Below are 26,621 nucleotides of genomic sequence, written 5' to 3'. Positions count from 1 at the left end.
GTCGGTAAGGTTTCGTAGTGCAATCAGGCAATATTGTGGGATCTGGGAAACTAGTGAAGGCAAGATTCTGAGAAGTTTGTTGGTAGCTGGAGCTTGGAGAGCTCAAGTACATTGAGTAGATTAGGCTTGGAGGGTCTTTATGGTATCCTTGTACTCCAACTTATTCACGAGTGGAACATTTCGGGTTGGAGGATAGTGAAGAGGTTTTTATGACGAGTTTTTTAGTTTTCCTCTTAGATAACACATCACGTGTTATCTTAGGTTTGATTCTCTTTTCCTTACTGCCCTTTACATTTTAGCATTGCATCTTTATGTTCATCCATGCAATTGTTGAATGTTTCAATTAATTAATTTGCTAATCACATATATTTCGCATTAAGTGTGTTAAGCTTAAAATTAATCAAGCCATAATTAAAATTTGGGGGTCTTAATTAGCTCTAGTAATTATACTAGTGAGATTTCACCCTTGTTTATCAAAAAAAAAAAAGAGTCCAAAGTGAAATTGGGAGTTTTATCAGAGAGATTGAAGCCACAATGCAGCCGATCTAAGAGGTTAAGTAAAAATGGTTCGCCCATTAGTGTATACTATAACTATAACCTATTAACTCAAGTTGACCACAATAATGGAATTGCATGGATGTTATAAGGGAATTGCAATGCTGACTCTAAAAGTGCAGTACTTAATAACCTAGGCAAATATTTAGACCAACATCCAATTTTACGGCTAAATCATTTTTAGTCTAAACTAACAATTTAAGCCATGTGTAAGTGATTAACCAAGATAGCAATGAGCAATGAGCAACATAAAGCAATATAAAGTGTGGAAATAAAAAGATCAAACCACATGAGAACATCGGCACATATTTTCGAAGAGGAAACCAGAGCTCCCAATGAAAAACCTCTCCATTGACCCTCCAAACCCGAACTCCACTATAGAATAAATGCAATACAAGATTGATATAGAGCATCCAAGCTCAAATCTCTCTAAGTACTCGAGCCCTCCAAGTCTCTATTAGCATCCGACTTCACCAAGTCCTTTCTTCTATGGACTCATGCCAGCTGAGCGACCAACTGTTAATCACCAAGTGAGAGTTGGATTTATGGCTTGAACCTCTAAAGATTCCTAGCAACCAACAACTCTCTAACACTCATAAATAGTGAAGGTAGTGAAGGTTAAAATCTCCTTTCTAAGGATATAACATGGTGAGAGAGATAAAAGAAAGAAAAGCTATGGATTCACTCAATAGGAATTGGTTTTCTATCTCAAAAAGGGATGAGAACCATAAGCTCTCACAATTACTCTCAATCTTCTCTCCTAAGTTTTTTCTCTAGTTTTTGGAGAAGATTGGAATAAAGTGGATGAGTTTGTGTTAGTACCAAATTAGTTAGCTACAGATAGGAACGAGGAGTTGGAATCTTATCCTTGAGTAAGTCGAGAGCTAGTTAGGTCGTGAGCAGGCCGCAACACACAAAAGGCAAAAACTCCCCCTTTTTTGACGCATAGCAACTTCACTGGCAAACTTGCAATCCCACTCTTAGCATCTTTGACTAACTAAGACCAAGGCACAAGTACCACTAACTAATAATACATGTAATCCCCCCAAACCATTCATCAGAAAATGAGAATTACACGTAAATTTAGCACAAAATAAAGCCAACACAAATACATAAAAAAAAAAAAAAAAAACATAAAAACTCCTTTAAGCAAGTAAATGCAATAGTAAACATAAAATCTCTCTCTTGGTCTTTTAGTGGATGTTTTTAGGTTGTGGAAATAGTGTGCCTTGCTCTTAAGTAGTAAGCATTACCATGAGCAATGACATAGAGGCGTGGTTGGAATTGGAAAAACTGTTTTGTGTTGTATAAATGCCACAAACATGAGCTGCACTTTTAAGTTGTGTTTGGTACGGGTACTCAAATGAGGGTTTTTAGATAACAGTTCTCATTTTAGGTGATTAAAAACATGTATTTAGAAAAATTTTGAAGAACGGTTTTTAATATTTAAGGGCATGTTTGGTTGTGTCATAAACAACAATTTTCATTGTTTACACAACACAACACGTAGTTCTACAACACTTTTTCATCCACATGTATTTCCACAACACTTAAACAACATTACTAGAACAAAATTACATTCTAAATAACGGATTTTAATGGCATTATTGTAAATAATTTGAAAACTGTGGAACCCACCTAAATCTGACTTGACAAAGACAGCACCTAACAATGCTTTTTTTCTCTCTTTCACAACTCTTCAACTCATCTCTCTCTACTCTTTAGTTCGTCTCTCACACCTTTCATCAACACTTTTTTTTTCATCTTTTTCCTTAGCTCTTTTTTTTTTTTCTTCTTTAGTTCAAGATCCCCAGGTCCTTTTTTTCTTCTTTGTCCTTTATTTTTTCATCTTTATGTAAATATGCATTTGAAGGTCCCATAAGAGAGAGAGAGAGGAATCATGGCAAGAGAGAGAAGCTCTAAAGAGGAAGATACGTTGGAAAGGAGTACCAAGAAATTTAAAGACGCCTATTCGGCGAGAGAATCATCTTGGTGAGAGCTTAGGAAGGAAGATAAGGAAGGGAGCAATCCCATAAGCTATAAAGATAGGCTTGTAGGATCCATCTCGGGTGCATATGAACAAGCTTTTGGTTTAAAAGCGACTAGGGAGGAGGAAGTGGAGTCTGATGAGGAAGAGGAAGGGCTGTGTGAAGGGATGACGTCCCTAAAATTGTTGAAGGAGGAAAAAATTAGGATTAGAGAACCCTGGGGGCAGGCTATCATTGTGAAAACATTTGGTAGAAATGTTGGTTTTCTATACCTATCAACTAGACTGAGAGCCATGCGGAAGCTAAATGGAAGAATGGATTTTATAGATTTAGAGCATGACTTTTTCTTGATAAAGTTTGAACTTAAGTTTAATCTAGATGATGTGTTGAAAGGAGGATCATGGTTTGTTAGGCAACATTTCTTAGCCATTAGGCAATGGGAACCAGAATTCAAGCCCTCGAGGGCATTGTGTTCATTGGTTGTAGTCTGGATAAGACTCCCTGAACTACCTATTGAGTTTTATGACCCCATTATTTTGAAGAAAATCGGAAGCACCATTGGTACTGTGCTTTGGATCGACTCCCACACAATAAATGGGGAGAGGGGTCATTTTGCCAGACTATGTATTCAGGTAAACATTGATAAACCATTAGTCAAGTCAATCAAGATTGGGAAGATGATTCAAGTAGTGCAATACGAAGGCATAAACGTGATGTGCTTTGCATGCGGGCGAATCGGGCATAGGAAGGAGAACTGCCTTGTGTTGATCAAGAAACCAAAATTGCCCTCTGATAGTCAAGGAAGTAATAAGCAACAGAGCAACCCGAGAGCCAGTGGATCCATTTCCCAAGAAGGAGAGCAAAGGGACATTGATGAGTTTGGCAAAGAGGAGTATGGTGATTGGATGGTAGTGAAAAGAAAGAAAAGACCTAATGGAGGAGGGAAAAGCCCACGAAAACTTAATGACAGTGAAGGGGATAAAAATGGTACGGAGAAGTTGAGGACGGATCGACACTATGACGGTTGGGTGTTGCTGAATGTCCGTCTTGTATAAATTATTTATGGATGCCACGTGGCATGTCGTTTGATATATTTCAGATAAGCCTTTTGCTTTATCCCCACGCAAACGCATGCGCTTAGACCTCTTGCGACACACGTTTGGGAAGACTCCTATATGGAAAGGAACTTGAGAAGGAAGTTGCATCCTTAAAGAAAGGTAATTCTACTCAATATAAATACCTGAGAAACCCTAGGTATGGAGGTACGCATAATATTCTTAACTCTAGCACTCTAGGGTTAAAGGAACAAGATTCTAACTTGACCTTCGGAGGGTATTCGGTCGACACCACACCGGTGCTCTCTTCTAGGTTCTTCGTTTTACTTTTGCAGGTGTTGCTTTCGTTTGAGGAGTGCTTGGAACTCACTGGTGATATTTTCGGCATCATCAGTTGGCGCCGTCTGTGGGAAAGAGGAAGAAAATCTTCTGATTATTTTTAGCCTCGCTCTATCCCTGAGACAAAGAGTTGCATGGCACTCACCCGATCGATGGCGACGAACAACAATCAAGGCGACGAACCACGTGCCACCGCTTTGGAAAGGCAGGTCCAAACGCTTACGGCGGCGGTTGAGCGCCTCACTAAGCAGAATCATGATTTGGAAGAACAGTTGCGGCAGATAACCGCAAATCAAAGTGCACCACAGGAAGATCAGGAGGGCGCTAGCCCCGAAGGAAGGAACGTGGAAAGACCTGAGGGCAGCAATGCTCCGACTAGACCCGAGCGACAAGAAACCAATCCACCACTTGCTCTAGAAACAGTGCCGACCCACATAGCCACCGAGATGCAGGAGATGAGGGAACGTATGGATGCCATGATGAACGCCCTTAAGGGAAGGGTATCCAGCAATCTGGACGACCTAGTCCATAGAACGGATTCACCATTCACAGCATTGGTGAATTCATACCCCGTCCCTTCGAAGTTTAAAATGCCCCATGTGGAAAACTATGACGGATCCAAGGACCCGTTGGATCACCTGGAGTCTTTCAGAACTCTAATGCATCTTCAGGGTGTACCGGACGAGATCATGTGCAGGGCTTTCCTCACCACCTTGAAAGGGCCTGCGAGGGATTGGTACAGCAAGTTGACGCCTAATTCCATCGGCACTTTTAAGGAATTAGGTGCACAGTTCGTGTCACACTTCATTGGAAGTCATCGGCACAAGAGGTCTATTGCATGTATATTGGGAATTAAACAACGAGAGGGTGAGACTTTAAGGTCTTATATAGCCCGCTTTAATAAGGAATCCCTCTCGATAGACGAGGCCGACGACAAGACACTTGTGGCAGCATTCACAAACGGGTTACAAGAGGGTAAGTTCTTATTTTCCCTATGTAAGAATGACCCAAAGACTATGTCCGATGTCTATTACAGGGCGACGAAGTATATGAACGCGGAGGATGCCTTGCTGGCCAGAGAAGACTACAAACCAAAGAAAAGGGAGAGAGAGGAAGATATGAAACCAGTTAACGGACGAAAAGTGGCTAGAACCAGAGATCGACTAGAAGACCGGAGACCCAAACCGCCTTCAGGGAGGTTCACAAGTTTCACCCCTCTCACAGCCCCAATTGACCAAGTGCTAATGCAAATCAAAGATGAAGGAAGCTTGACATTTCCGGGTAAGTTGAAGGGAGATCCGAACAAGAGGTCGAGAGATAGATATTGCCGCTTTCACCGGGACCACGGCCATGATACGACGGATTGTTTTGATTTGAAACAACAGATTGAAGCCCTTATAAGGCAAGGAAGGTTGCAAAGGTTCGTGAGGAAGGAAAGAACTGATCATCCTCAGGAGCAGAATCCTAGACGGGAAAACGAGCGTCCCAGACCACCGGTAGCAGACATACGGATGATAATGGGGGGCAACGCTTCAGTAGGATCGTCCAAGAAGGCCAGAAAGACTTATTTACGGACGGTACAAAGTGTCCAATCGACGGGACCTTCATTAGAAAGAATACGGAGAAACGGCTCCAGCATCGAGTTTTTTGAAGACGAGGCCCGGCGCCTTCACCACCCCCATGACGACGCGCTTGTGGTTAGCATCCAGGTAGGGGATTTCAACGTCCACCGAGTTCTAGTAGACAACGGGAGCTCAGCAGACATCCTTTACTATCCTGCGTTCCAGCAGATGGGGATTGCAAAGGAGCGCCTGATCCCGGCACGCGCGCCCCTCGTCGGCTTTGGGGGAACCCGAGTCCATCCTTTAGGATCCGTCACATTGGAGGTGACGGTAGGAGACTACCCAAGACAAATAACTAAAAATGTCTCCTTTCTAGTGGTGGATTGCTCTTCAGCATACAACGCCATACTCGGACGACCTACACTCAACGCATGGAAAGCCATCACTTCAACCTACCATCTGATGATCAAGTTTCCCACTGAACATGGGGTTGGAGAACTACGCGGAAATCAAGTAACTGCGAGGGAATGCTACGTGGCCGTGATGGAGATGGATGACCCTGTACAGACAATGAGCATCGAAGAACAGAGAATAATGGCAGAACCCATGGAGACATTGGAAGAAGTCCAACTAGATGATTCAAGGCCTGATCGAACCACCAGGATAGGAACCTCGGTCGACCAACTGATTCGACATGCGCTTTTAACGTTCCTTAAAAAGAACCAAGATGTGTTCGCATGGAGCCATGACGACATGCCGGGAATAGATCCAGCCGTCATAGTTCATAAATTGAATATATCACCCTCCTTCCCCCCAGTCCGACAAAAGAAACGCGTGTTTGCCCCTGAGCGAGATCGGGCCGCAGCAGAGGAAGTGCGGAAGCTACGAGAAGCGGACTTCATACGAGAGGTGTACTACCCAGACTGGCTGGCGAACGTGGTAATGGTCAAAAAGTCAAATGGGAAGTGGAGAATGTGCGTTGATTTCACGGATCTGAACAAAGCATGCCCTAAAGACAGTTACCCGCTCCCACGGATTGACGCCTTAGTCGACTCAACCGCAAAACATGAGTTGTTGAGCTTCATGGACGCCTTCTCGGGGTACAACCAGATTAAGTTGGAGAAGACAGATCAAGAGAAGACATCATTCGTGACGAGTCAAGGGCTTTTTTGCTATAAGGTGATGCCATTCGGGCTCAAGAATGCAGGAGCCACATACCAAAGATTAATGAACAAGATGTTCGAGCACCAGATTGGCCGGAACGTCCAAGTCTACGTAGATGACATGTTGGTAAAAAGCGTAAAAGCGTCGGATCATCTGAGGGACCTCCAGGAGACTTTCGACACTCTTCGAACGTACAAAATGAAGCTGAACCCAAGCAAATGCACATTCGGAGTAACTGCTGGAAAGTTCTTAGGGTTCATGGTGTCCCAGCGGGGCATCGAGGTCAACCCCGAGAAAGTAAAAGCAATAATGGATCTAGCTCCTCCAAGGACGGTGAAGGAAGTGCAAAGCCTGACAGGGAAGATAGCAGCCTTGAATAGGTTTGTATCAAGAGCAACAGATAAGTGTCTCCCTTTCTTTAGGACGCTAAGGAGATCTTTTGAATGGACGGACGAATGCCAAAGAGCATTTGAAGAGTTGAAGGCATATCTCTGTGCCCCACCGTTGCTAAGCCCGTCTACGCCAGGGGAGGAATTATTCCTGTACCTGGCTGTCTCATCGGCAGCGGTAAGTGCGGCTCTCATTAGAAAAGAAAGGAAGGTACAAAAGCCCGTCTACTTTGTAAGCCGGGCGCTACGAGGCGCAGAGGAAAGGTACCCACGGATGGAAAAACTCGCCTTCGCGCTTGTAACTGCAGCCCGAAAATTGAAACCGTATTTTCAAGCACACGCAATAATAGTCCTGACGGATCAACCATTGCGGAGAGCAATGAACAATCCTGAAGCTGCTGGACGGATGGCCTTGTGGGCAATCGAGCTGAGCGAGTACGATATCCAATACCGGCCACGAACAGCTGTGAAAGGACAAATATTGGCGGACTTTATTGCGGAATTCACTACACATGAGGAGCGGGGGGCAGCAGAGGAGCCCACATGGAGAATTCACACAGACGGATCCTCCAATAAGCACGCGGGAGGAGTCGGAGTTGTACTCCATACCACAGAAGGAGATAAGATTGAATGTATGATCCGTCTGGAGTTCCCTACTACGAATAATGAAGCGGAGTATGAGGCCCTGATGGCGGGATTGGAGCTTGCAATAGCGGCTGGGGCCAGGAAGGCAGTGGTATACTCCGATTCCCAAATCGTAGCTAGCCAAGTTAATGGGAGTTATGATTGCAGGAGTGAACGAATGAGAAAGTACCTCGGAGAAGTGAAGGGTCGAACTAATGACCTCCAATTCACAATAACTCAAATCCCGAGAGAAGAGAACCAAGAAGCGGATCGACTTGCAAAGGCTGCTTCGGCCGAACCTATGGTTATCCCAGAACAGGTATTATCCTTTGTCCAATATTCGTCGTTGCTAGATAACGTTCAGGTGCAGGAGTTAACCACTGAAGACGATTGGACGATTCCAATTGTGACATACCTCAAGGACGGGAAGCTTCCAGACGGGAAGGAAGAAGCTAGGAAACTGAAGGTTAGAGCTGCCCGATTCATACTAATCAAAGGCATCCTCTACAAAAGAGGATTCTCCCGACCATATCTAAGATGCCTAGGCCATGACGAAGCAGATTATGTAATGAGGGAAGTTCATGAAGGGATTTGTGGAAACCACTCAGGATCGAGGTCTCTGGTACACAAGCTACTCAGAGCTGGGTATTATTGGCCGACAATGCAGAAGGATGCCCATATTTACGTGAGAGCCTGCGATAAGTGTCAACGGTTCGGCAATCTTATTAGGCAGCCAACAGAGGAACTCACACCCATGACGGCCCCATGGCCGTTCGCACAATGGGGATTGGACATCATGGGTCCATTTCCAATGGCAAGAAGACAACCGAAGTTCCCGGTAGTAGGAATCGACTACTTCACCAAATGGGTGGAAGCAGAAGCTCTTGCTACAATCACGGAGAAAAATATTCGCAACTTTGTATGGAGAAATATTATCTGCCGATATGGGATCCCGAGAGTACTCGTGTCGGACAATGGGAAGCAATTCGACAACGATGCGTTCCGAGACTTTTGTTCTCAGCTAGGAATCAAGAATCACTATTCGTCACCCGCTCATCCACAGGCTAATGGACAAGTTGAAGTCACGAACCGGTCCTTGTTAAAGATCATCAAGACCCGGCTCGAGGGGGCAAAGGGCATATGGCCGGACGAGTTACCAAGTGTCTTATGGGCGTACAGAACGACGGCAAGAACGCCAACGGGAGAAACACCGTTTCGATTGGCGTTTGGTGCTGAAGCCCTCATACCGGCAGAAGTAGGTTTGACGAGCTACCGCGTGGAAAGCTATGACGAGAATGAGAATGCTGAAGCATTACGTCTAGAGCTTGACCTTGTTGACGAAGTCAGGGCAACGGCGGCTCAAAGACTGGCGCGGTACCAGGACATGATGGCAAAACACTACAATTCTAAGGTTCGGCACCGGGACTTCAAAGTCGGAGATCTAGTGTTACGAAAAGTGCTTGGCGCTACGAAAGATGCATCCCTGGGAAAGCTGGGTCCCAACTGGGAAGGCCCGTACCGAATCATTTCATGGCGCAGGAAGGGAACGTACTACTTGGAGACATTAGACGGAAAGAAGTTGAGCCATCCCTGGAACACGGAGCACCTGAAGAGGTACTACCAATAGTGCAGCAGTCATAATACCTAGGCTGCCTTACTTTTCAGTTTAGTTTTAGACAGTTGTAGTTTTTTACTCTTTAAACAGCTTTTCTTTTTCATGAACAATTTGGTTTATTGAACTTATGGGAGGAATTTTTTAAATAAATGCATGCTGATGAAAATCTACGAGTCCACATAGTGGACGGATCCACGTAGTGGACGGATCCACGTAGTGGACGGATCACCCAAAGGGTGAAGAACCTACGAGTCCACATAGTGGACGGATCACCCAAAGGGTGAAGAACCTACGAGTCCACATAGTGGACGGATCACCCAAAGGGTGAAAAACCTACAAGTCCACATAGTGGACGGATCACCCAAAGGGTGAAGAACCTACACATCCACATAGTGGACGGATCACCCAAAGGGTGAAGAACCTACAAGTCCACATAGTGGACGGATCACCCAAAGGGTGAAGAACCTACACATCCACATAGTGGACGGATCACCCAAAGGGTGAAGAACCTTCAAGTCCACATAGTGGACGGATCACCCAAAGGGTGAAGAACCTACACATCCACATAGTGGACGGATCACCCAAAGGGTGAAGACCTACACATCCACATAGTGGACGGATCACCCAAAGGGTGAAAAACCTGAAAGTCCACATAGTGGACGGATCACCCAAAGGGTGAAGAACCTTCAAGTCCACATAGTGGACGGATCACCCAAAGGGTGAAAAACCTACGAGTCCACATAGTGGACGGATCACCCAAAGGGTGAAGAACCTGCAAGTCCACATAGTGGACGGATCACCCAAAGGGTGAAGAACCTACACGTCCACATAGTGGACGGATCACCCAAAGGGTGAAGAGCCTACAAGTCCATATAGTGGACGGATCACCCATAATACGACTTCATAAAATAAGGCAGACCACAAAAAGATTGGAAAATCGAGTTCATAAAGTGGACGGTTAGTTAAAATGGACGGGTTATCTGAATATATGACGGATAATAAGTAAGCAACATACCATTTAAGGTTTGATAAGTCAAGTTTAAAAATTACAAATGACGGTTCAAACAAAAAGTTCACTAAACAGTGATAAATTTTTACAAAAGGGAAAGTGTTCTATTTGTTCTTCGGAGATGAATTCCCGTCCAATGGACCGTCGTCTTGCTGGGTAGGAGGTTGAACTTCACCTTCATCGGCTGGAGCAGTGACGGCCAACACTTCATCTGTACTCTCTGACTGGACGGATTGCGCGAGTGTTTGCCCTTGAGCATCAATGTTGATGTGAGATAAGTCCAACTCAGGGTACGACGACTTAACCTGACGGATAGCGTCGTCGAACCCGTCTGCAAAGGAGTTTCCGAGCTCCGTTATAAGATTCTCAGAATCACGGTATTCTTGGACGGCTATCTCCTTGGCATTGTCAAGCTTCGACATCGTCTCCGTCAGTTGCTTATCTTTATTATTCAAAAGTTCACGTAGATGCCCATTCTCTTTCTCCACTTCGCCTCTAACTTGCTCCGAGCACTTGAGCTTTCTGTCCATGTTAATCTTATAGGTCTTCAGCTCATGTAACTCCTCCTCCATCGTCTTGTTTTTCTGTCTCAGACGGTCCATGGATGTCTCGTGGTTAAGGCAACGGCCAAAAAGCCCCTTCATCATCACCATAGCCTGGAAACAAAAGAAGAACGATGTCAAGATAATAACGGGCATAAAGTAACTTAGCAACAATAGTAGACGGATCCAAAATTACCTGAGCAAGGGTGAAGAGTCCTGTTTCACCCATCGCTTCCGTCGAGTGGTTTCCAAGGTCTGCGTAGTCGTCAGCAGTCAGCATGGACGACATCTTCTCGAGAGCATAGCTCGAGTCTTCTCGGAAGAGGACGGGTGGTTTCTCCCCTGAAGGTGTTGGACCCTTCATTAAACCCTTGCCTTTCCCGTGTTTGACGGGAGTTTTCTCAGCTTGTAAGGCCACGACGGGTTCAACGGTAGTCCTTTGTTTCTTCGGAGGACGGTCCGCCTTCTCATGTTGGATTCGTTTTGACGGTACCGTATGGGTCGTCCCCTTTGCTTGACCCCCGTCCTGTTTTTTCTTTGCTGCTTGCTGTTTAATAAGGGCTCTCCTCCTGGCGGCGTCCATTTCTGCAAATCAAAGACGGATGAGAGAGGAAAGGTAAAAAAAAAAAAAAAAAAAAAAAAAAAAAAAATGAAAGACGGGTATAGTTTTGACGAACTTACGTTTTCGAACTCTGTTATCGTATTGACGGGCAGCGGATGATGGTTCGGGTCCGTCACAATACCAATTCAGAGTATCAAGCGTGACGAGTTGAGCCCAAGTTCTTTCCTGCAGTTTTGTCTTGTTAAAAATTCTCTCCAAAAAACTCCACTGCTCCAAGTCAACCTGAGGACGGTCCCGAGCTGCAATAAAGGACGGTTAGACTTAGAAAATAAATTAAATTGACTTTAAAGATTGGACGGAAGCAAAAAGGGGTACACATACCCGACGGAGGCATTATGCCCCATGTTGTGTCGACGGGCATGTTAGATACATCTCCTTGACGGCACATCCATTCGTCCCCTTCTAAAAAGAAGTAACAACTCTTCCAGTCTCTATTTGAGTCTGGAGTGTCACTGACGAGCCTCAATAAGGGACTTCTAGCTACAAAGCTATACATCCCCTTGGACTTGACGATCTCTGTTGGACGGTAACAATGGAAAAATTCTTCCACCGTCAACCTTCGGGCGCCTTCAGACATCGCCCCATACAAAACCTCAACCCCAATGAACACTCTCCAGGCATTTGGGGAGATTTGGGTGACGGATAGTCCAAGGTATTGAAGAAGTCGACGGTGAAGAGAACTCAAGGGAAATCTGAGCCCCGCCTTTAAAGCTTGCTCGTAGATCCCAACACCGTCTACCCCCTTGTAGTAGCATTTCTCGGACTTGTTTGGAAGACGTAGACGGATGTTGTCTGGTATTTGGTACTTTGTCCTAAGTGTGTTGAGTTGAGATTCGGTCATGGACGATCTAAAATCGTTTACCGTCCAGAGAGGCAGCATAACGAACTCCCTAAGGCCATCTGGGCCAATTACTGATTGGACGGGAGGATCCACACCGTCCAAGCTACTAGTGGACGATTCTGAACTCTCCGTCTCTAGACCACCATCAAGGGAAGAAGAGGTACTTGACGGATCCCTCTCTTCACTTGAAGTGTCAGGATCTCTTGGATCTGACGGAAACTTTTCATCGTAGCCCGCCCCCTCGCGGACAAACGACTGGTTACTTGACGCACTAGACATTACCTACATTTATGACGGTATAACCTAAGACACCGACGGTTCTAAAGAAAGTGCATATACTCAAAACAATGAAATTCAAAGAAAGACGGAGAAAGGTTTGGAATACATACCGGATTTGCTGAACGACAGGAAGGCACTGTAGTTGTGACGGTTGCGCTCTGCTCACAAGTTTTTGACAAGAAGAAGAAATGAAGGGAGGAATATCTGGCCTTTTATAGAGCAAAGGGCACGGAATACGAAGCGACGCCTCAGATTTGGGAAATAGCCAATCCACGAGGGCCACGTGCTCTTCGTCAGAAATACAGGCCACGTGTCATCCGTCATGGTATACCAAACCCGTTCCCATCTAATACATTGTATACAGTCATTCCATGGATCCGTCAGGTTTCAAGGACGGATCCAAGGACTGAAGGGGGCAACTGAAGGGGATAAAAATGGTACGGAGAAGTTGAGGACGGATCGACACTATGACGGTTGGGTGTTGCTGAATGTCCGTCTTGTATAAATTATTTATGGATGCCACGTGGCATGTCGTTTGATATATTTCAGATAAGCCTTTTGCTTTATCCCCACGCAAACGCATGCGCTTAGACCTCTTGCGACACACGTTTGGGAAGACTCCTATATGGAAAGGAACTTGAGAAGGAAGTTGCATCCTTAAAGAAAGGTAATTCTACTCAATATAAATACCTGAGAAACCCTAGGTATGGAGGTACGCATAATATTCTTAACTCTGGCACTCTAGGGTTAAAGGAACAAGATTCTAACTTGACCTTCGGAGGGTATTCGGTCGACACCACACCGGTGCTCTCTTCTAGGTTCTTCGTTTTACTTTTGCAGGTGTTGCTTTCGTTTGAGGAGTGCTTGGAACTCACTGGTGATATTTTCGGCATCATCAGACAGAAATGGGGCAATGAGTAGGAACAGCGAGACAGCCAGATGGAGTACTCATAACACGCCTCGAGACCCAAACTCTGACAGTAGAAGAGACGTGAAGAGAAAAGCTAGTGCTGATAGTAACCAAGCTAGTTCTAAAGGGAAAAAGAGTAAGCTAGCTATAGCTCAAGGTGGGTCCCTAAAACTTAGTCGGAGTAAAAGTTCACCTAACCATGGTGAAAATTATAACTCAAAGGCATGGGGCAACAACATGTGACCATTAAATCCATTTAATATCATATCTAAAGGTAGCTTGCCCCCTTTAAGCCTGGATTTCCAATTTGGAGCTGAAGTTAAAGAGAATGGATCTTACAACAGATAAGTGGGCGATATTCCTTCAAGTAGTTCCAATAGGAGACAGAACGATAGAAAGGATTCAAAGAGACCCAATAGACATCATGGGCTGATACGAGGAGGAAGCAATGGAGGCATGGAAAAACATATTCCCTCTAATGGAGGCAAGTGCTTAGTTGGGATATCTCCCGATGGAGGACGAAGCTTGGATAACCACGCCAAATCCATACTGGCACTTCCTCGTGGACAAACCAAAATTTCAGCTGCTAATAAGCCTTCCTTTAACTCAATAAGAAGCACTCCTGGATGCCCTTTTGCAAAAAAAGTTTTGAGTGCATTGGAAAAGATCCATTTGGAACCGGTGATTGCACAGAGGAAAATCCTTTTGGAAAGGCCAATAGAGATGATCATGATGGGGAATCTATTCTTGATCTAACTTCTTCAGTTCTTGATGCCAACCATAGCATGTACCCTGGATATCCTCAGCAACTAAATGCAGTTTGGGATTTTGAAGCATGCTGTGAATCTTCTTCCAGGAGTAATCAGGGAGAAGAACGAGTTGAGACAAGCATGGACATTGAGGGAGACAAGGGAGGAGCTATCTCTGATGTGCTTTGATTCTTGCATTACCTCCAATCCAATCATGAATATTTTAATATGGAATTGTAGAGGGGTGATGAAGCCCACCTTTAGGAAGATAGTGATGGATCTAGTAGAGTGGCCTCAACCAATTATTTTTGTGATCATGGAGACCCAGATTGATGGGCCAAGGGCTGATGAAATCATCAAAAGGCTTCCTTTTGATGGAGCTTACTCCACGGAGACAATTGGCTATGCAGGAGGGATATGGCTACTGTGGCGCTCAAATTTTATTTTAATAGACATCTTGTCAGCTACAAATTAGGAAATTCATGCCATTGTCCAGGTTAGCTCTCTATCTCAACCTTGGCTTTTAAGTTCAATTTATGGTAGTCCTCGGTTCCCCAAAAGATGTATTTTGTGGAGTAATTTGAAAGTTCTCTTGGAGAGACACAATCTTCCTTGGGCGGTTATGGGAGATTTCAATGATATAGTTAGTGGGGAAGAGAAGCTTGGGGGGGGGGGGAGCGGGATATGTTGAAGGCGAGTGAATGAATATACCAGTTGTATGAGTTTTTGTAACTTGATTGATTTGGGATTCACGGGTCCAAAATTTACCTGAACAAATAAAAGGGATCTACCTAGGTTGATTCAAGGAAGATTTGACAGAGTTTGGGCGAACCCGAAATGGAAGACTTGCTCTCTAGAAGCGCTAGTTAAGCACTTAGCGCATATTAACTCTGATCATTGTCCTTTACTCTTATCTCTGAATAACCCTCCTAGTCGGATAGGAGAAAGGCCTTTCTGATTCTAGCCTATTTGGCTCAATCACGAAGGTTTCCTAACTATTGTTAAAGAAGCCTGGGATGGGAACCAACAAAATATCAGAGGTGCTATCAACATCTTCACCCAGAAAGCTAAAATTTGGAACAGAGAGGAGTTTGGGAACATCTTTTGGAAAAAAAAGAATATGGTTGTGTGACTGTTTGGGGTGGAGAAGGCCATGGCTCACAACCCAAACCAGAGGTTGATTAACTTGCATACATGGCTGTTTGAGGAGCTAGAGAAAATCATGGCCTTGGAAGAAGAGTTATGGGGGATTAAAGCTAGGACTGAATGGCTAATCCAAGGGGAGAGTAATACTACCTTCCTCCATGTTTCCACCCTCATCCAGAGGAGCAATAACCGAATAGTTCGAATAATGAAGGCAAATGGTAACTGGGAAAAGGATATTGAGAGGGTTAAAGAAGTTTTCCTCAATGAATTTGAAAAGCTATACAAAATTAATCAGGAAGTGAGTTCCAAGGTTGCAACCAAATTCCCATTTGGGGGAACTGCCTATCTAAATCGGAAGCTCGCAACCTAGCAGCGACCCTTTTCGATGCAGAAATTCTATTTGCTCTAAATTCCATGAAAGCGTTCAAAGGAAGTGAGTTCCAAGGTTGCAACCAAATTCCCATTTGGGGGAACTGCCTATCTAAATCAGAAGCTCGCAACCTAGCAACGACCCTTTTCGATGCAGAAATTCTATTTGCTCTAAATTCCATGAAAGCGTTCAAAGCTTTGGGGCCGGACGGATTGCACGCTGGGTTTTTCCAAAGATTTTGGATGGTAGTGGGAGAGTAAGTGAAATTTGAAGTCAAACAAATCTTTAGAACAAAGAATATTCCTGCTCATCTCAATAAGACCCTGATTGCCCTCATCCCTAATCAGCTAGGGCCTGAAACTAAAAATTATTAGAGATCAATAAGCCTTAGCAACACAATATACAAAATTGTGTCCAAGATCCTTGTGCATAGAATGAAGCACCTCATGCCTGCACTGGTATCACCTTCCTAGATAACATTTATTTCAGGAAGAAGAGGCACTAATAATGTTATCATCGTGCAAGAACTGGTATACACAATTAAGAAGAAAATAGGAAAGGCAAGATACATGATTATAAAAGTTGATTTGGAGAAGGTGTATGATCGGATAGAATGGAGCTTTGTGAGAAGCATGCTGGCTAGCTTGGGATTTCATAAGGATACTGGGAGTTAATTCTGAACTGTATCTCTACTACTTCAGCATCCTTGCTTTTTAATGGGAGTCAAGTAGGGGAGTTTTACCCATCCCGTGGTCTGAGGCAAGGGGACCTGATTTCCCTGTACATCTTCATCCTTTGTATGGAGTTCTTGAGCACCTTATTCAATAAAAAGTGTGAGGAGGGTAGTTGGAAGAAGATTAGGGCGTCTCGTAGTGGACCTGGATTCTCCCACATGTTTTTTTGCTGATGATCTATTATTATTTGCCAAAATTGATCAGGAGAATATTGAGGCTATAGCTGAAGTTCTTGATGAGTTTTGCAAGCTCACAGGCCAAAAAATAAGTAAGGAAAAATAAAAAATATTCTTCTCTCCAAATGTCCCAAAGGAAGAAAAGGTGGAGATCGTGAATCAGATGGGGATAAGTGAAAGAAGAAACTTGGGGAAATATCTTGGATTTCTAGTCCTTCATAAGGTGAGGAGACGTAATGGATTCCAATTCATTGTGGAAAGAGGTCAGGCTAAGTTGGCTGGTTGGAAAACAAAGTGTCTTTCCCCAACTAGAAGATTGGTGCTCATTAAGGCAGCGGTCACCTTAATCCCAGAATATACAATGTAATGTTGTAAATTACCTGTCAAAATTTGTGAGGATGTGGATAAACTTACAAGGGACTTTCTTTGGGGGTCTACTGTAGAAAAAAAGAAACTCCATATGGTTGGGTGAAACAAGGTAACCAATCCGAAAAATTTGGGGGGGAGGGGGCTTGGAATATTCGAAATGAAAGACAAGAATTCTGCAATATTGGCTAAGCTTTAATGGAGGATAGCCTTAAGATCTGATAGGCCGTGGGCACAAATGCTAATTAGCAAGTACTTAACCCCATTAAGAGTGAGGGGTGGAGCAAGGAAGCAGCCTACTTCATGCATTTGGAATGCTTGTAAGGAAGGTGGTATTATTTTCAACAAAGGTTTAAAATGGTCCATTGCTAATGGTGAAAATGTGAGTGTCTGGGAAGACTTTTGGGGCACTAGTAAGGTGAGGATAAAATATCTGTGAAGATGTTGTTATCTAATGTGGAGGAGATTTCATTCAGTTTCCCAGATAGAATCTTATATGAGATTAAAGGCATTCCTATTGCAACGAATCCCAACTAAGAGGACCTTCTTATTTGGGCATTTTGGAACAATGGTTCATTTTCCCTCAAATCAGCATATCTTATCACAAAAGGGTTTAACATCTTGAACCTTGATACTAGTCCCCATTAGTGGGTGTGGAAAGCTAACACATCTCCAAGAATTAAATTCTTTCCTTGGCTGTGCACACATCGTAGCATACCTACAAAGGAAGTTCTTGGTTCAAGAGGGTTAAATCTTAATCCGACTTGTGAGCTATGCCAAAGGGGTCCTGAATCAATCCTACACACCTCTAGAGAGTGCAGGGTGGCAAGGAAAGTGTGGAGTGATTTGGGAATTGAGGAATCCAACCAGGAGTTTTATGGTCTGCCCCTGGAGGATTGGTTGGAAAAAAATTGCGGAGCTACCAATATGTTCCTAATACCTTGTATCCCTTGGAAAATCTTGTTCCCTCAAGTTGTTTGGGCTATCTGGCTCCAAAGAAATAAGGCAGTCTTCCAAACTGGGAGACTGGAAGAAGGCACGAGTGCTTGCTGTGTAAAAAATGGAGTGGAGTTTTATGCCATAGTCCCTAACGGCCCAAACAAACCAATCAGAACTCAAATCCAGGTGAAGTGGATCAAACCTCCAATGGGATGGGTGAAACTAAACATGGATGGGTCTGTGTTTGGGGATTCGATTAAGGCAGGCGAGGGTGGTATCTTGAGGTGCAGCAATGGAGAATGGATTTCTGGGTTTGCCAAGAAGCTCGAAAACATAACAAGCACTGTGGCAGAGTTATGGGCATTAAGGGATGGCCTTAACGTGGCCAAGAAGTTGGGGATAGAGAACATTTGTGTAGAAATGGATGCTGATTTTCTAGTAAATCTTATATCGAATCCTTTTGTGGTCAATCTAATGCTTGAACCTCTATTAAATGATTCCAGGAACCTGATAAAGACCTCTAACTCCTCGATGGCGCATGTGTATAAGGAAGCTAATAGCTATGCTGACAGGCTAGCTAGGATGGGAGCAGAGCTTACATCTGACTTCCTAATTTTGTATAACCCATCGGATGTGGTGGTTGACCTACTAGCTATAGAGAAAGTTGACATCGTTTGTTGTAACAGACTTATTGCTCAGTAGTTTTAATTCCAAGTGTCGTTAACCAAACAAAAAAGAAGGTCCGTTGCAAGGCCTGTGAAGTAAAATTGCTTTACATTTGTGGTTCTGAGTATTTTTTAGTAATATTGTTGATTTATGTTGTTCTTTATGGCTTGGGTATTACAAGATTGAAGTGAAATTGCTTGTTGAAACTGCTGGGTTGATTTATCTATTTTTGGTGGATTCGAGTTTTTGGTATAGGTGTCTCACTATTTTGTGTCATGAGTTCCATTGATGGCTGGTTTAGGTATTTGAACAGCCCCTTTGTTGGGATTTCTTTGTAAAATTTGCTGGTCTTTCTCTATTTCGATTATTATCTTCTTTCGTACTGACTTTATCATCGGAGGCGTTGTGGCAGGCACCACACCGGTGACCACTTGAATAAGTTCTTGCTCCCGCAGGGTCGTCAGAGTACTGCCAGGAGCCATCTGGACGAATCCCAGCAAACCGACGAGATACTGCTTCATCACAGAGGATTTTGTAGAAGAGAGGGAGATATGGAGAAAAGAGAGATTGTGGCTACTTAATTCAACATTGCTTCAACATTTCTGGAAAATGAGAGTGAGACGGGAAGAGGAGGAGAGAGGAAGAGAGAGAAGATTTTTAGCTTGGACTCTCTCTCTTTCTTGTCAAAACCCATGGGATTGTGTCACAAAAAGCTAGAAGTATGAAAAATTTTCATTGGTATAAGAGCTTTTATGGTTGTTTTTGTTGCTTTTTTTTCTTGGTAAACATAAGTTTAGGTGAGAAAAGCTACCCCATACTAAGGAGGACTGCTGGCAGCGGGACTTGAGCTTAGGTTTTTTGGGCAAAGCATTCAAGCCTTACCAACTAAACCAACCCCATTGGCGTTGTTTTTGTTGCTCACATGCCTATCTTATAATGTGTTTATCCATGCTTATACACTATAATTGGGTCTCACATGGCATGGTGTGTATTTTTTTTTTTTTTTTGATTCAGGCCATAATATTTATATATGTTAGAGAATGTGGTGCTAAGATCTTACGACTGAAATTTTGTGGCATTATGTTTTGCATATTGAGAGAATATGCAAATGTAATAGTTAAATTAGACATATTGTGTTTGAATTTTTTTTTTTTTTTTTGAAGTTAACATGTTTCTGAAAATGAGATTTGTATTATAGACTTTTTCAACAAAATGGATGCAAAATGAAAGAGGTTTAGGGAGCATTTGGTTTGAGTAATATTAGATTGCATTGAAATGTTAGGATATGTTTGGTAACTGTTTTTTCTCTTATTTTTTGTTTCCAAAAACAAATTTCTATTTTTGAGATTAAAAAACTTGTTTGGCAACCCAAAATGAACAGAAAACAAAAACTGTTCTCAAAACTCAATTTGTGAAGGAAACTAAAAACATGCAAAATGCTGTTTTTAGTTTCTAATTTTCAAAAGTCAATGAAAATACACATTTAATTTAATGAATCTGTCTCATTTAATGAGTTAGCGTTAGAGTTCAAATCCTAGTAACAACATATTTTAGTATTTTTTTATTTTTTTCTTCGAAAAGCTTTTTTTTTTTTTTTTAATTTCAACTAACCAAACATGTTTTTGATTTAAAAAATACAAGAAAATTATTTTTTTATATTCCCAAAAAAAAAGTTTTTCAAAATAGATAGCAAAAATGATTACCAAACATAACGTTAGATTCTTGGAACCCGAAACTTCAAAACTAACCAAAAATATTGAAAACTTCAAGATAACTAAAATACCCTCAAATTTCTAAATGATCAAAATACTCTCAAATTTCTAAATGACCATTGCTCTAGGTTTCTTATATTTATACCACTTGTACAACACATATTGTCTACTTATATATAAGACAGACCCTTGTACTTCATTTTACAAAGTTTAATATCCAGTTTTTGGGAGGAAAAGAAACAAGAAAAAAAAAAGACATACACGAAACACAGTCAAAAGAGTAGTTTAAAGATTGTCATAGAAATATTGACAACGAAATACAAGTGGAATCACACAAGCATTCATTCTATTCGGATGAAAGATTTATGCTTACCTGAGAGGATTTGCCAAAATTCGTTGTCCAATAGTTACGACACTGGTCTCCTGATTGGACACAAACTGTGCAAGTGATGAAAAGCTGCAAAACACAAGGATAAAGATTAGTGTATATACTATGAAAAAATAAGTATACATATGCTATGAAAGATCAGGGCGATGTTTTCTCAATCATGACTTGCTTAATTGCCATTATCACCCGTTACGTTAAGGAATGAAAATCTTTGTTGTGAATGCCAAAACTCCTTCATGCCATCAGCCTTGGGACATGCCAGCTACCCTTTTCCGCCTTACTCACTTCAACACGTTTTTAAACATTAAGTAACCCAAAAATTTTCACAATTGTTAATATAGTTTATTCGGATTGGAGCATAATAAAGGAAAATTATTTCACAAATGTTGATGTAACAAAAAGAGAGGATGTAATTAAACTCTTAGGTAAGCCCTTAGTCAATCAGCAAATTAAAATGAAATAGACAATAGATGACCAATCATACCTAAAAACTCATGGTTGGTGGTGAATCCTAAAAAGTTAAAAAATAAAAGGCTCACAAAGACACACATCATACTCAGGCGTCACCAAGGACTACATGAGTGGGGGGTTGACCTCGAAACCCAGTGTCAACAAAGCTCCAAGCTCATAGGAATTGTAAAGATCTTCAATCATGATATCCATCTTAGGTATAGCTCCCTTAGAAACATGTTTTAATAACTTGCTCGACCAATCATAGGATTGCCATTGATGGTGGTAGTAGAATTGAAAACTTTAGTGCGTATATATATATATATATATATATATATATATATATATATAAACTAATCGGTTAAAATATGATCGAAGGGCTTGAGATACAAAGAGAGAGAGAGAAAGAGATAAAGTTCTTAAGGTGCCAAGAGAAATATCTAAGGCTGGCCATCACCATCAGTTTCCTCGCCATCGTCTGTTCCCTCTCTAGACTGAGGCCACTAGAACAACAAGCACACAAAGATACAATTCGTAAGGCGCACATGAGATTAAAGAAGAGAAATCTAAGTGTCATTAACACTGTTACCATCAGATTGTTGGAACTATCACTGATAAAGTTTTTTTTTTTCTTCTTCTTTCTTAGATATGGGTATGAAATATGATTTTTTTTTTTTTTTTTTTGAGAAGCAGGTATGAAATATGACTTAGTCTTGGGTAATTTGGTTGGATTGACTTATATTTAGGTATTTGGGTTGCATTAGGTTTTGATATGATTTTTTGGTTTCTCTCTCAAAATTTGACTTTCTCAATTCAATGTACAATAAGCCTATTAAATTATATTTTCCATTGTTATTTTTGATAAATTACTACAATTACCAAAAAACAAAGTTTTGGTTTTTAACTGTAAAGAAATGGAATGCTTACTAGGTTGCCCATGACTTATTCCTCAACAAGTATAACCCCAAAAATCGAAATAAAATTTGCTGGTTATTGTTGCCTTTGTTATATGAATGAAATAATTAATCATTGAATGTAAATTATTTATTTATTTATTTTCTTACATATTCTGGAGTATTTCATAAAACCCAATTTATGGATATTCAAATGCTATTTGGGAAGAAGAGAAAGCGGTTTGTTCCTCTTAATATTCCTCAATTTTTTTCATTCTTTTTTTTTAGGTGCTTGATCAGGTTTTTCCCCCTAAAAAAGCTCCATTCCATACGGTCGTAGGCTTTTTCCAAATCAATCTTAATTGCCATGTACCCACACCTCCCCTTTGCTTTGGACATGGAATGAATAAGTTCCTGAACAATTATTGCATTGTCAACTCCTCTTCTCCCAGGGACAAAGGCAGTTTGAAGCGGAGAGACAAGCTTAGGAAGAAAAGGTCGAATCCGAGCAACAATAATCTTGGAGACGATCTTATACATCGTGCAGCACAGACTGATAGGCCGGTAATGACTAAAAGTATCCGGATTACCACACTTCGGCATTAGGGTGACACCAGTTCTATTGAGGTAATCGGGCATCCTACCGGAAACAAAAATCTGCTTCACCTCATTCCTGACAGAGTTCCCTACAATCAACCAAAACCGCTGGAAGAATCCAGCGTGGAGACCATCTAAACCTGGCGCCTTAAAAGCCTCAAGGGACCAAAGGCTGGCAGAAATGTCTTCATTTGAAACAGGGCGAGATAGGGAAGCAAAATCCTCCTCTTTTAAATGATTCTGCCAGTAGGGGGTCCCACTTAGTAAGGGTAGAATGGCTGTGACTTGAAGTGAATAAACTGACATACTTATTTCTAATAAAATCAGCAACTTCCCTTTCTCCTTGAATCCAATTACCAGCCCGATCTTTCAAGTAAGTGATTCGGTTCCTTCTTCTACGCACCAACACCGAGGTATGGTAAAAACTGGTGTTTCTATCTCCCTCCACCAACCAAGTAATACGGGATTTCATGGCCCATAACTCCTCCTCTAGTTTCGAAATATCCATGAATTCCATCCACAAAGCCTTCTCCAAATCCACCAGAAAATCACTAGGCCTAGCAGAAAGGGCTTCTTGAACACCCCTAAGTCTTGCAACAACTCTCTTTTTACGATGGAAGAGATTCCCAAAGACCTCCTTATTCCACTCTCTAGCTTTATCCGCAAAATTAGACATTGCATTGGCCAACACTACAGGGTTGCTCCAGGCATTACGCACCACACTTGGAAACTCAGGGTGCGACAACCACATGGGATGGAACCTAAAAGGACGCTGAAGTCTGATTTGTTGCCTATGCTCGAGACACACCAAAATGGGACAATGGTCGGACTGAACTCTTTCAAGGTGATTAACATTAGCTTCAAGGTAAATACTACTCCATTCAGCATTTACAAAAACCCTATCTATCCTTTTCTGAATAAGATCAATCAGCAACCTGTGATTGGACCACGTGAAGCCCGGCCCAGAGTAGCCAATGTCAATCAATCTACAAGTGTCAAGACATTCTTGAAAACGAAGGGCACGACTAATGTTGACTGGTTTACCCCCATATTTATCTTCACCCATAAGGACTTCATTGAAGTCACCTGCCACCACCCAAGGTAAGGAGTGAATACCCGCTACCAAAGACAGATTTTCCCAAAGAAGACGCCTCTCGGCAAAACGCGGACTAGCGTATACAGCAGAGAGTAACCACGAACCAACTTGGTGCTTTGGAGTGACCACTGCATGAATTTCTTGTTCTGTTGACGATAATTCAACAAATGCTACCTGAGATGAATCCCAAAGCAGCCAAATACCACCACTCAACCCAATTGTATTAGCGAAAATTGCCCCATCAAAGGGCAGTTTATCAGTAATCTTTTTTGCTCTGTCACCACAGGCCTTTGTCTCAATTGGAATCATAATACCCAGCGAATGGTTACGAACTAAATCAGCAATAATGTTAGTAAATGTTGGTTTCAAAGCCCCACGGCAATTCCATATGAGCATATCCATAAACATAACTAAATAAAAATTATAATCAAAAAGAGGGATGGGCATCACCTCCCATTACGGCTTCATCTCAGTGTCTAGTGGCTCAGCGTCCACGATAACCATCGTACAACCTGAGCCTTCTTCCTCCACCTGGATCTCATTTCACGATTGAAGGCTTGGATCGATGCGCTTAAGCAAGCAATTAGATAAGCTAGCCGTATCCGCCTCTAACCGCGATCCCCAATCCGTCGTCCGTTGAGCTGGAGCCTCCATAAGAGGGAGACTCGGACAGTCTGATTTGATAATGTCTATTGCCCCATCTTCACTCCCCTTTTCCGGCCTCAGCTCTTCCTCCATAGAAGTCGATGTCTCCTCCGAAACAGGTTCTACACCGTCCACCTTTTGACTCGAAGAGCCATCGGCCTTAAACTCTCTAATTTCCACCTTTGTAAGCTCCGATTGACCCTACAAGTTCCGGCCAAAAGGATTCCCACTCACTTCTTTCCAAACTAAAGGAGACCCTAAACTATTCCCTTTCCGAATAGATAGTTCTCTGCTTTTCTTCTTTAACTGTAGGTTTTGAGCAATGTTTTTGTCTTTTTGAGTTTGTAGCACAGGCCTAAGATTGTCACGTGACACAAGGTCAGTCACGCGGTCTGCTCAAGAAAACGAGCTGTTAGGGTTACCCATGGCTTTCGCTTTCCTTGAGTCCTATGGGAATCCACTATTGTTGGGTCCAACGCCAAGAAAAAGGGATTTGTCTACTGCGATTTCCTTGGGCTTGGGTTCAGAGCACCTAAGGGGGAAGTCTGGGCTTTGTCTTTCACGGGCTTTTCAAATTTTGTTTCCTTTTCCATGTAACAAGAACCCCCGGTCCAAAAGCTTCGCCCTTCTCAGCAACAGGCTTGCTTTGAGATTCCTCCTTCTTTCCCGCGCCATCACCATCGTCCTATCGGCTTCCAGAGACCAAGAATGCGTGCATGTAAGAAATGGAATCTCACAGTTTTCCCGAACACTTTGACAATCAATGCATTAGCCCATGGAGCTCGAATCTTTGCCTTCATGGTCCCTGAGAACTTAACAGCTTTCTCCCCTGCAGGCAAATCAGAAAACTCCTCATCCGAGTTAGCATCCAACTCCATATTTAACCCAGAGTCAAAAGCTTTTCTGAATGCTCCCGGGAGATCTCCAATAAGCTTATCCTTGTATGACTTACTCCCTTCCTCAGGGGAGGAATCAGGAGTGGTGTGGTGTGGTGTGACCCCAAGTTATGATTTCCCTTGACCTTCTTAGTACTACGTTGTAGTTCTTCATCTTCCTCCCTTGACCTCACCGCAGCCTCGCTCATATTTTTCCTAAGTGTTTGTTATTACTCTTGCCTTCATTTGACTATTTTGGTCATGTCCGTGATTATATTGCATTATATGCTAATTTGTCACAGTACAAGTAATTGTGCTAAGAAATGTCTGTTTTATAGATAGACTTTTGTTTTACCAAACCTCATCTTGCTTGACAAACCTTACATTTATCCATTTGTACTTATCTTACTTTTTAAATTGATTATATTATCCATTATAACATCAGTATATGCCTTTCAATTTTTTATGATATAAGTTTTATGTTAAGTTGATTAATGCAGTTATTTTAGAATTGTTATAATATAATGTTTATGTAATTGAAGTCTAATGTTAGTTTATTTCAACATTTAGTTAAGTGATCATGATCCAAATCAATACGCTAAGCACAAACTCTGCTCTAGGTAGGCGCTCTCTCTCTCGTTTCTCAACGAGTTTTCTCTCTCCCTTGGTCTTCTACTGAGGGCTTGCTTTTTCCTTGTTGGGTGTGATGGCAGACGAAGTGATTAATCGTTTAGAGAATATGAAACTTACTGCGGAGGAGGAAGAGGTTATAGTGGTTTCAGATGAAGAAAGAAAGTATGAGATTGAAAGCTGTGCACAGAGCTTAATTGGAAAATTTCTTACGTGCAAACCCTTTAACAAGAGGGCGGCTCATTACACTCTAAAGAAAGTGTGGGGTTTACATGATGGAGTCCAGATCATAGAAGTTGGTTCAAACCTCTTCTAATTCAAATTTCATACGGAGTTTGACATGGAGAGGGTGCTCAAAGGGGGTCTTGGTCTTTTGATAACCAAGTCCTAATGCTAAGCAGGTGGCAAAAAGGTATGCGGCCAAAAACGTGAAATTTGAGTCTGTTTCTTTATGGGTCCAAATCTGGGGGGCCCATTTGATATGGTATCCCCCAAGGTGGCGGTGGAGGTGGGAAGGAGACTAGGGGCTGTGGAGGAAGTGGAGAGGAGGCAAAAACAGAAGCATCAAAATCTTTTTATGAGAGTTAAGGTTGCGCTCCCAATAGCAAAACCGATCCGGAGAGGTGGATTCATAGCGGGCTCGAAAGGTGGTCGTACTTGGGTTACCTACAGATATGAGTGGCTCCCGATGTTCT

General features: G+C 42.4%; 2 protein-coding genes across 3 annotated transcripts in view; both read right to left on the bottom strand.

Annotated features, from left to right (window-relative positions):
- LOC142640609 (callose synthase 7-like) overlaps positions 1-26,621 on the bottom strand; it is a 137,937-nt gene that overhangs the window by 27,150 nt on the left and 84,166 nt on the right. Inside the window, exon 36 of the mRNA XM_075814783.1 lies at positions 20,726-20,809. Within this exon, the coding sequence (XP_075670898.1) occupies positions 20,726-20,809 (84 nt within the window). The remainder of the gene's footprint in view (positions 1-20,725; positions 20,810-26,621) is intronic.
- LOC142641445 (uncharacterized) lies at positions 10,293-12,759 on the bottom strand. Of its 2 annotated transcripts, none has more exons than XM_075815881.1 (4): positions 12,695-12,759; positions 11,524-11,703; positions 11,039-11,427; positions 10,293-10,956 (listed from the first exon to the last, which is right to left on the bottom strand). In XM_075815881.1, the coding sequence occupies exons 3-4, from the start codon at positions 11,423-11,425 to the stop codon at positions 10,405-10,407; spliced, it is 939 nt and encodes a 312-aa protein (XP_075671996.1). In that variant the 5' UTR covers positions 11,426-11,427; positions 11,524-11,703; positions 12,695-12,759; the 3' UTR covers positions 10,293-10,404. The 2 variants fall into 2 exon arrangements, with proteins under 2 accessions (XP_075671996.1, XP_075671995.1); XM_075815880.1 differs by lacking the exon at positions 12,695-12,759 and adding an exon at positions 11,786-11,885.

Source organism: Castanea sativa, chromosome 6, assembly GCF_040712315.1.
Source record: "Castanea sativa cultivar Marrone di Chiusa Pesio chromosome 6, ASM4071231v1".
NCBI classification, from domain to species: Eukaryota; Viridiplantae; Streptophyta; class Magnoliopsida; order Fagales; family Fagaceae; genus Castanea; species Castanea sativa.
The sequence above is the reverse complement of the archived record's forward strand: the minus strand, read 5'-3'. Positions and strand labels throughout refer to the sequence as shown.